We start from the raw sequence: 11,877 nt of genomic DNA on the forward strand, positions 1-11,877 counted from the left end.
AAAATTTGTATTCGTGAACATTGCTTTACTTCAATTTCCAATTTATGTACTAGAATTTTGCGCTGGCTACTTGAATCGTTTGTAAACAATTTTCTTAAATATTTTTGTAAACGGTTAGGTTTACTCTCATATTTGATTCTACAAGTATATTTTAGTTAGAAGCAGATTGTTTTTAAAATATTTAATGATTTAAGAGTTGCCAGCAATAAAATAAATAAATATTCATTTAGAAGAATTGTAAATGTTGTATGTGGTAATATTATCTCTAAATTAGACATGGCGCGTGTATACACGGTTTCTGAAATTTTACAAAAAATTTTATTTTTTTCATTTCTATTATCTTGTTTAACATGTTTAGTAAGTGCAAACCGTGAACTCAATGAGGACAATTGGAAAGAAATCCTCGAAGGCGAATGGATGGTGGAATTGTGAGTATTTTTCTCTAGCCGGTCGCCTTTGTCGGCTTCGAAAAACGTGTCATAAAGTGTTACTCTTATTTTCTGTATTGAAAACTTATTTATTTCTTAAATTTACATATTTATCGTAAACATGCCATAATGTATCAACGTTGTCTTCAGTAGAACTGTAATTAATATAATGAAAATTTTTCATCCCACATACAAGTTCAATAAACCATGCAAGGCCATCGAGGTCTGTATGTAGACCGTTTTGAAAACCGTGACGCATTGACTATTAACTATTGTATTCGTGATAGTTCATTATTTGTTTCGATAGCTGGCTAAACAAATATTTTTTTTTACATATTTAAATTTGGAACATTATACAACAATTCTACTTTTTTATATTTTTTTTTAATTAGACTCAGTAATGAATACTTACACTAAAAAAGTCTAATAGTTTCCCAATATTTTGCAATATAACTATCATGACTTGTTAATTATAATTTGTATCTGACAGAAGCTATTTTTATTTTTATAGATATTACTTATTATTACATTAGATATTTACTTCACAAAAAAGCTTAAGTACCCAATTCTATTATAAATAAATACATACATAAATAACAGTTGTCTGTACTCATAAATACAAGTAATTGTACTGTGTGGGTATCAAGCCTGAGACTATTATAAGGTGAAGCACTACATCAAGGCATAATACTTTTAAAATTTTAATCATACACGTGAGTACCTAAATTAGTTAGTGTAATCTTAAATACATACATTGTTATCATTCCCTAAAACAGGTAACCTTGTAATGATTGATCTAATGATTTACTGATAACTGATAATAATGATTTGCTAATTAGTAGTAACTTTACTAATGATATAGTCCTTTATGTTGGAAAGTAAAATTTTAACATCTTTAGAAAAACAAATAAGTTTTTTTGAGATAAAAATGGAATAATAACTTTGCACTAATAATATATGATAATACAGATATGCATATTTAGCTCTTAAATATTGCTGGCTTCGAACCATAGCCAATAAAAACAAAAATTTTGAAATGTTCCAAATTTAAAACAAATTTATATCTAACTTTAAATATACCATTATTATACAGAATGCATAATTGTAACATAAATGATATAGAAACTAGTGATTATGAATTATTTCTACAGAATATAAAATGTCTGCCAAGTTTTAAAACAAGACTTGAGGATTGTATTTGAGCAAGCTATTATCATCGTAATTTGCTTGTCTGGTTAGCATACTTATTTCTTTACATACCTAACAATTTTATAGTTTTATGTATATACTAGCGGCCAATCCCGGTGTCGCACAGGTGGATATTTTTACATTTTAAAAAATGGCCATTAAGGCTGCACATGCTACGGAAGCTTAAAAATGGAGTAACTTCTCCTGTTTTCCCAACATTTCCCTTCACTGCTCTGCTCCTATTGATTGTAGCGTGATGAAAAGTATACTATAACCTGCCCAGGAGTATGAAGAATAGTTGTATCTAGTTTCGTTTAAATCCGTCGAGTACTTTTTGTTTCTATAACGAACATACAGACAGATAGACAAAAATTTTACTGATTGCATTTTTGGCATCAGTATCAATCACTAATCACACCTCGATAGTTATTTTGGAAATATATTTCATATACAGAATTGACCTCTACAGATTTATTATAAGTATAGAGTATTTATTATAAGTAAATGAGTATATATTTGTATATATTTTAAGTAGATATATGTATGTATATTTAATAGAAAGTAGGTATTTAATAGTAATATGCATTTATATTATTGCATATATTTCATCTCTAAATGTATTTAAAATAACAAAATTTTCATCCTGCCTATGGTAAAACTATTTATAACTAGTCCTCTCCATCCAAAAGTTGCCTGGAAGAAACTGCTTTTAGCGATAAAATTGTCCATAGTTTTCTTAGTATAATTGTTTGTATCTATAATAAGTTTACTGTTGTAATCTTTTGGAGGAAACAATAAAGAGTATTTATCCATAAATATTTCAAAAATTACTTCTTTGCATATCCACATCTATGGTTTAAAAAACCATACAATATAGTGTTCAGTGGAATATTAAAAAAATAATATTTAAAATAATCATACACAGAATTTGAATCCATTGAGTAGAGCTAGTATATTAACATTTTTTTTTTTTAAATTGCTGGTATTCTCTACTATTTTTTTAAATCACAAAACACTATCAACTTAAATGTTTCAGTTTGAACTTTAAAAAGTTTAATTGACAGACCAGCCAATGTCTCATACTTCCAATTACGATCAATTGAAGCTATTGGTGCATGATATTATCAGTTACACTGTAGTATTGGACATTATTCAGTATGCTATTTCATTACAAATTAGCTCCCTGCTTATGGTTTCCGTAGAGACTATAATATAGGGTTTTTTTATGGGTGATAATGGAATGGTAACCACATCCTGCGAGACACCAGTAAGTGATGATAGGTGAGGATAAAACAGGTGATGTATTCAACAAAAATTTTGCCACTATGGTTTCTAGGAAGAACCATGTGGAAGTGACCTGATAAGGTACATTGCTAGCAATTTAAAATAGTCAAATCCCATTACTAACAATATTTTTCCTCCCAAACAATATAGGGTTTATTTATTTAGTATTACCAACATTTTTTTTTTTTGATGGGTGAAAATGGTACGGTTATTCCGCCTGTGCTTACGGTATATTACGGCGTAACTTACTTACGGCGGAGCACCAGTGAAAGGTGATAGATGAGAATGAAAACAGGCCAGTTAGCCCATCATGATGAATTCATCAGGAATTAACCATGATAGTTTCCAGGGAGAACCGTGAGGAGGTCAACCTGGTTGGGTATATTGCTAGCAATGGGATTTTCAGTCTCCATTACTAACAATCCCTTTCCCCCAGTATTACCAACGTTAGTTACAATTATATTTTGTTAAAGCAGTTACATTGTAATATAGGTTCTTCAAAAAGGGTGTATAGAGTTTTTTTCTGTGTGGCCAAGGCACACATGACGCCCCTACTGTTGCAGCTGTCCATAGGTTATAATGGGTGTACTATCAGACGAATTATATGCTCGATTGCCACCTTTGTGGTATAAAAAAAAAATCAGACACAAAGCAAACTAAAAAATTTAAAATTCAAATATGTTTAATTAAATGTGAAAAAGTCAAGTGTTACATTTTGTAGGTGACTTGCACATGCTTTAAATATTTCCACAATAAACTTAACTATATATATACCAACACTAGTCACATATTTTTGTTAAAGTATTACATATTTACACTTAAACACTATAATACAATTTATTTAAATATAGTATAAATATTAAATAAAGGCAGGGGACTACAGATATCTTAAACCGCGGGATATCGTTAAGGTAACACAAAGGATCTATGAAATGATGGTATAAGGCAGGGGGAAGCACAAAAAATCCCGATGGGTCGACGTGCAATAGCTTAGCTGACCCCATATGCGAATATAAGATAAATGAACGCAATGATAATAGTTGACAATTGTCTCTGACTACCCCATCTCGGATTACTGTAGTAAACATATTTATTCATCTATTTTTATAAAAACCCTTACTTAGGAACAAACTCTTTTGAAAATATTCTACAATTAGTCAATTTCAAAAAAAATATTTCCATATTTCTAATCCAGATTAATATCATGCAACTAAAAATAAAATATAAAATGATTGGTATATCTATAAGATGACTCTGTGTTTGTTAATTTCTTAATTAAAAAAAAATGTGTTTGCCCAATTATAAACTATACTTAATCATATAGGTCATTTGTATATCTATTCCAAGCATAAGAACGTCAGAGGTCTCTTTGTATAAGAGATATTTTTTATTTACATACGGAGGTTATCATTACCTGAATGTTTTCCGTGAACTTTGAATGCATTCATAAACAAGACGTACCTCTATAGTTAATGTTGTCATAATTATGCAAAACAATGGATGATATCACCGCAGTGTGTATGAAGTCATGCCTCATTAACTGTATACATTTATACTTGATTTTAAGAATTTTTGAAAAGCATGGAAGATACAAGATAGCCATGTGGTCTCTGCATAGAATTGGTCATCCCTTCCTTTCTTGTGCGTAGCGTTAGAGACGACTAAGGGAGAGCGAGGGATGGGCAGCAGCGACTCTCTTAAAACATCACTAAAGCCTAACTGCAGTTGCCAATCTGCTTGCCAAGCATGGGAACTACTGGCACAACCTCATCTCATAGGGAAGGTTTATGTTCAGCAGTGAACAGTTTAGGCTGATATGAGGATGATGATGATGATGGGAGATATTTAAGTAAAATCTATGTACCTTTTTTTTTTATACAACTTAGAATGGCAAACAAGCTGACGGCCCACCTAATGGAAAGTGGTAACCGTCGCCTATAGACATGAGCAGTACCATGGACATAACAGAGTATACTGTTTCGCTATGATACCCCCCATTCCTGAGGACTTGGGTGTTATATATATATATATATATATATATATTTCTTGATAGAATCCTTGTAAATAATTTTATTCCACATTTTAAATTCTTTGTATTTTGGAGGGGCGTGCCTTGTTATCGTAGTCAATCTATAATTACAATCTCTGTCAGCTACGCACCATGGTGCCCCGCGTGCAACGCGCTGGCGCCCGCGTGGCGGGAGCTGTCGACCCGGGCGTCCCGCAAGTCGCTCGCCATGCGGGCAGCAGCCGTCGACGTCACCAAGTCACCAGGCCTGAGCGGGCGCTTCGTGGTCACCGCATTGCCAACTATATTTCAGTAAGTTGACTTATTTTTGTCCGCCTGATAGAAATAATCTTCGCCTATAGACATGTACAGCATGATGGATAACATGGGTGCCATAAGGTACCCTTCACATAAATTACCGACTTGCCTGAATAATGCTGTTATGCCTCTGTACTGTGAGAGAAAGAGGTGAAAACATCATTGCCATATCTGAGAGAGAAAAGGCCTTAAGTACGAGCAAACGCAGTGTAGGACGATGGGGCATCGTCCTCCCCTCCAGTAGGTGGAGCGACTACCTCAAATGCATCACAGGGAGTCGAATGCAGGTGGCTTAGGACCTTTTCTTGTGGTAGTCTATGGGGTAGCCCTGTCCGACAGTAGACATAATGCTAAAGGCTGAGATGATGATGATCTATGGGAGAAAGAGACTTTATTTAAGTCGTCTACTTGGCTACCTCTGTCCCGTATAAAGTATGTCTTTGTAAAAACAGGACATGAATGAAATCACTATGTTTTTTCGTTTCCGACTATTGTTCATTAAACTCTCGTTTTTACGTAGAAGTTGAATAAAAATGAACATAAGCTTTAAAAACAAAAAAGTCTTTATAAAAATCGACTGTAATTTGCAGCGTAAAAGACGGTGAATTCCGCCAGTACAAGGGTCCGCGTGACGTGGACGCGATGCTGTCCTTCGTGGAGCAGCAGCGGTGGAAGCAGACTGAGCCGATCCCCAGCTGGAAGGCGCCGCATTCGCTGCAGATGAGCCTCGTCGCTGAGTTCTTCAAATTGAGCCAGGCGCTCAGGGTATGTGCTTTTTCTTTTAGACCTTGGGTACCTTCATTGTGTAATACAGGGGGGGGGGGGGGAGTTGTTAGTAATAAGATCTAATTTCCCCATAACTAACAATACACCCTATCAGGTCAACCTCCACGCGGTTCCCCCTGGTAACTATTGTGGTTAATTCTAGTGGAATTCGTCACGATAGGCTTGGACAGACAGGGATGGGATGGGACAGACTTGCTTTCATAGTCACCTATCTCACCTCACTGGTGCCCCGTCAGCGTATATTTAGCGGAGTTACCATTCCATTATTATCCATTTAAAGAACAGCTTAATATTGCTTTTCATTATGCTTGTAGATTCTATCTCTGCAGAATACATTTTTTTTTTTATTCATGAAAACTGTATGAAAATTAAATTTGAACTATACCTATGCGTCTCTGTAGCGTATATCAATACGTTAGGGGGCCAGTGAAGGATAATAGGTGATGATGAAATCTGCTCTGTTGACTAATAGTAATGAATAATTCATAGTAATTAACTATGATAATTTCCAAGAGTGCAGGTCAACCTTATAAAGTATATTGCTAGCAATGAGGCCACAGCTCCCCACCACTAAGAATCCTTTTCTTCATAGAGCTACACTAAGATTAGACGTGTAATGTAAAAACCCTAGTGATGTTATGTGTTAAGGGCTATCAATGTCACTATGGGCAATATAAATATCACCAAGATCATCAAATGATTCTCATCATCACATCAGCCATCAACTGTCCACTGCTGAACATAGGCCAATACTGCCAAAAGACCTTTACAGGTCTCCCTATTGAGGTCTTTTGGCAGCAGTTGCCATGGTTGGCAAGTGGATTGACAACTGCAGTTAGGCTTTAGTGATGTTTTAAGAGGCTCTCCTGCCCATCCCCCGACATTAAGTTCCCATAGTCGCATCTTACGACGCCCACGTGAAAAGAAGGGACGGCCCATTTTATACCAGGACCACACGAAAATCAAATAATTGGATAATAATTCAATTACATTTCGAGATTTCCTTACCACAGCTGACATAATATAAATATATGTTACAGAGTGTACACAACACGTTGATGGAGACCTATGGGTTGCCCACATGGGGCTCGTACCTCATCTTCGCCGTCGCTACAATATTCATTGGTGCTATACTCGGATTGGTGAGTATTTTTTGAAAATATATCAAAAACAATATCTATTCCGTCTGCGCTACGCAAACACACATATTTTGCCGACTAACTAGGACTAACTAGGCTAATTTTTTATTACTAGATCTTGGTGTGTATCATCGACCTGCTGTACCCGCCGCGACGCTCCGATAAAGTGCTCATCTCCCGTACAGAAGCAGAAAAGCTCGCCAAGGGAGACCAGAAGAAGCCTGATGATGTCCAGGTACTATCATCATTTCTGCCGTCAACTGTCCACTATTGAAGATAAACCTCCCCCATAGGGGGGAAATGGATTGTTACTAATGGAGTCGTAACTGATCCATTGCTAGCAATACATCTTATCAGGTCGACCTCCACGCGGGTCGCCCTGAAATACACCATGGTTAATTCTAGCGGAATTCGTCACTAACTGACCTGGGCCTCTAGACAAATGGCAAACGAATTCGTCGATGGAATCAACATCGCTAGCGAGTCTGTGAGATAGCAACGCTGGACGACTGGAGGGACAGGGATTGTTAGTAATGGAGACTAAGAATCCGATTGCTAGCAATATACCCAACCAGTTCAATCTCCTCTCGGTTCCCCCTGGAAACTACCATGGTTAATTCCTGATGAATTCATCATGATGGGCTAACTAGCCTGTTTTCATTCTCATCTATCACCCTTCACTGGTGCTTCGCCAGCGTATCCCGTTAGCGCAAGCGGGGTTACCATTTCATCCATTATAAAAAAACGCCGGATGACTCATTCCAACTTACGGACTCGCTAGCGATGTCGATTCCATCGACGAATTCGCTTGTCACTTGTCTAGAGGGCCTTGCTTTCATCCTCACCTATCATCTATCACTGGTGCCCCGCCAGCGTATACCGATAGCGCAGGGGGGGTTACCATTCCATTATCACCCATTAAAAACAAACCTCCCACATAGACTGCCACAAGGAATAGTCTTTAGCGACTTGAACAATTAATTTTAATCAATATGCCATCTATTATTTCCAGGAGCTACTGAACGACGACATCGTGGATGATGCTGAAAATGGCAACAGCGATGCTGAGAAGAACTCGCCCAGTGATGTAAGTATTGTTTGTTTTTACTTTTTAACTTGCTGTTTTTGCTCACTATTTCTTAGGCATGAATTTCAGAGGTAGAAAAACCAATTAAATAAAACACTCCTAGATAAAGTGTCGAGAGGAACCTTCAGGAATATCATTGAAAACCGCATCTGAGGGAGACTGTACAAAAGTCTATTGCTTGGGTACCTCTGTCCCATTCGTGTTTCAACCGTAAAGCAGCTGTGTTTGCATGGCTGTCTTTCGGTTTAAAGGGTGGGATATGGCGTCAATTTACAGGGTACAGAGGAATAACATCTGAGTCCTCAGGAATGATAACGCATGGGAGGTATTATGGGCGAAACAGTATATGGTACTCTGTTATGTCCATGGTACTGCTCATGTCTATAGGCGACGGTTACCACTTTCCATCGCGTGAACCGTCAGCTTGTTCGACATTCTAAGTTGCATAAAAAAATGATTCCCTTTCAGACATCGGACGAGGAAAAGGAGAAACCAGTGGAAGGGGGCGACGCGAAGGCCGAACAGAAGGACGAGAAGCCGAGCGAGGTCCGCAAGCGGAGGCCGAGGAAGGCCGATTAAGTACGGGAGGACGCAAAAATAAGTCCCGTCTCATATACAATTCGTTCCTAGCTAGGTGGCAAAAGAGTTTATCGATAGAGTCGTTGTCACTACCGAATAGAAGAGATAGGAGACAGCGACATCCGGTGTCTTATTCTTTCTCATGCGAATGCTGACCGGAACATATCTATTTATAAAATCTTTGTTGGTAACATGTTCATGAGGTTGCGACATCTGGTATCTTGTTGCGAAACCGTTATTTTATGAAACTCCATATCACTGGTTAGCTGTTTTGAATTATTTTGTTTAATTCTGCTACCGTTAGTATGCACTTGACAGCCAATAGTCGAAAATTGACTACTATAACCAGGGTTTCTACAATCTTCCTTAATAGTCATCCATCTCCGACTAGCGGTCGGAGTTGGATTGGAGATGGTTCCACGCACGTTCGTCCATTCGTAGTTTAGGTTTACCGCCAAACGGTTAACACTAAGTTCCAAGCAGCGATCTATTAATTTGCCTGAAGATGACGTTTAGAAGTGAAACACGTATCGCAAAACGTGCGTGAACGGAATGGCGGTCGGAGATCGATGGAAGGTTGTAAAACTTGTTGTATATGTATAGTATAATAATAGTAGACAATTTTAGAGTGTTGCCAGTCACACGCCTACTAGTACTAGCTAACCAGTGATTCTATAAATACATCTCCCAGAGGGAGACTTTGTACAAAAATCGATTGCTTGGGTACCTCTGTCCCATTCGTGTTCTAACCGTGAAGCAGTTGTGTTTGCATGGCTGTGTTTCGGTTTGAAGGGTGGGATATAGCGTGAATTTACTGGGTACAGAGGAATAACACCTGAGTTCTCCAGAATGGCAAGGCATGGGGGATATCATGGGCGAAACAGTATACTCTGTTATGTCCATGGTACTGCTCATGTCTATAGGCGACGGTTACCACTTTACATCAGGTGGGCCATCAGCTTGTTTGCCATTCTAAGTTGTATAAAAAAAATATAGATAGATGAATATTCTTTATTGTTGGTTACAAAAAAAAATTCAATAGTAAACTTAGATAGATAAATAGATTTATTTTGCCACTTATCTAGGACGGGTGGAGAGTTAAAAATCAATTTTGCAGAACCAACAGGTTTCACTTTACATAACCCGCTGAGTTTAATACCATATTTACATAAGCGAGTTACACGAGTTCTATTATGATACCTGGGCAATAATATTAAACCGCGGAATTAGATAACTGTACGAAAGCCTAATGACAATGTACGGATTGCATTTTTAATATGTTCCAACGAAATAGGATTATGACCTGAGGGCCTACCGTGAAATGTTTTCCGAAATTTCGGAGCTAAACGAAGCACAAATTTGATGTGAAAATTATATAATACATGCCGTTTGGAAATATTAAAAATGTTATGATATTGTTCCTTTGGACTTTTATGATAGGATGTATGACGAACGAAATGTTAAACTCCAGTTATTGGTCCGATTTTGGTATAAACAAAAACACGAAATTGAGTCCGAAATTTCGGAATTTCATGTCATGGTAGACCCGCTGTTTTTTTTTTCTTTCTTTGCATATTTAATAGACAATCTCAATTTTTTTTTTTACTGAAATTCGTTGTTGAAGAATGAGGTTGATTACATTTATGTATAATGAATTAACACAAAATTTTTGTGTACTAGCCAAAATACATTTTTTTTTTAGACCACGAATGTGGCAAATATATATAAAATGTATGCTTATAGACAGTTTGATTGTAAACGATTACTATAGCCAAGATATTAATACAAATCTAAGAAACATAAAAAATGGCGATTTGAAAAGTTAATAAAAAAGAGTTTTTTTAACTGTTAATTCTATTTTATGATTGATGACGACTCTATTATTAATTTTATGCATTATTTCAATAAAAAGATATAATTTTTACTTACTTTTACAAAAAAAAAACAGCATTTTTATTATTCCAGCGAATTGTCGATTATGTAGATGCTAGGTTAATGCAGATTTTTTTTTGTTCGTTAAATATTTTCAATGTATTCTATCTATCTATCCTATTTAAGAGCTGCACTCTTGTCGGTGGCGCTCTTGCCACTCACTACGATTTTCAGCGAGTCTCTTCACCTCTTGATACGACACGACACCAACTCCTTCCTGTATTATAATGAAATATTTAAATAAATATGAAAAACATATACTAATAATTAAAGTGTTGATATTGATAGAAAAAAAAGATTGAGATATATAATACCTTACTAACGTAATAAAATAAAACCCCTAAAACCTCGTATACACCTGTTGTAGGTAAATATTTTAAGGCTTATATAAAGAAATAATCCAAACATTGTCATTAGTAAATATAATGTATTAATGTGTCTCATAATACAATAATTTTCAAAATATACTCCAATATTCAAACTCAAAATGTTGAATTTATAGAAATTTCTTAAATACCTGAACGCGACTTATTTTTGTGGTAATTTTAGTGTTGAGAAGAAGGCTAGTGTCCGCTATAAAGGTACAACACTATGAAAAATTGAAATGCGTACAATGCGAACGCATCCTCATGTACGCATTTAAAATGTTTGTAACAAACTAGGATTTGAATGAATTTGGTCGAAATAGGATTTGATACCTTCCCAGTAGGTAGGGATATACCTAATGGCTTACTTAAAAATAATGCTCACAAGAAACTTCACCTTGCTTTGGCTAAGGTAAATCTGTGATGGGAGAGACCATAGCATGTTAATTTACACCGCGTGAGAGGGACACCTTAGATATAAATGTATTTGTGATGTGCATGGTACTGTTCATATCTATAGGTGACTGTTACCGATTTCCATCAGGTGGACCATACACTTTTGATAGAGTTTATGACCCGAAGTTAATGGGGCCGATTAAAAGACGCCATTCCCGTAAATCTATTACTAAAATTTAAATTGATAATAAGTACCATCAAGCAGTGGCGTAACTATACCATTTGGGGCATGTGGCAAATTCTTTTGATGGGGCTCTATCAGGAAAAAAAAACTTTTCAAGTAAAATAAAATGCTCAGGTACTAGGC

General features: G+C 36.2%; 1 protein-coding gene across 1 annotated transcript; it reads left to right on the plus strand.

Annotated features, from left to right (window-relative positions):
* Positions 1 to 259: 259 nt before the first annotated feature.
* On the plus strand, positions 260 to 11,877 carry LOC113517196 (thioredoxin-related transmembrane protein 1). The gene is made up of 7 exons (XM_052891974.1): positions 260 to 428; positions 5,053 to 5,220; positions 5,817 to 5,991; positions 7,053 to 7,154; positions 7,267 to 7,386; positions 8,164 to 8,238; positions 8,707 to 11,877. Exons 1-7 carry the CDS (start codon positions 277 to 279, stop codon positions 8,815 to 8,817), a joined length of 903 nt encoding a protein of 300 aa, XP_052747934.1. The 5' UTR covers positions 260 to 276; the 3' UTR covers positions 8,818 to 11,877.

Source organism: Galleria mellonella, unplaced genomic scaffold (assembly GCF_026898425.1).
Source record: "Galleria mellonella isolate WM207_F2 unplaced genomic scaffold, CSIRO_AGI_GalMel_v1 utg146, whole genome shotgun sequence".
Taxonomy (NCBI): Eukaryota; Metazoa; Arthropoda; class Insecta; order Lepidoptera; family Pyralidae; genus Galleria; species Galleria mellonella.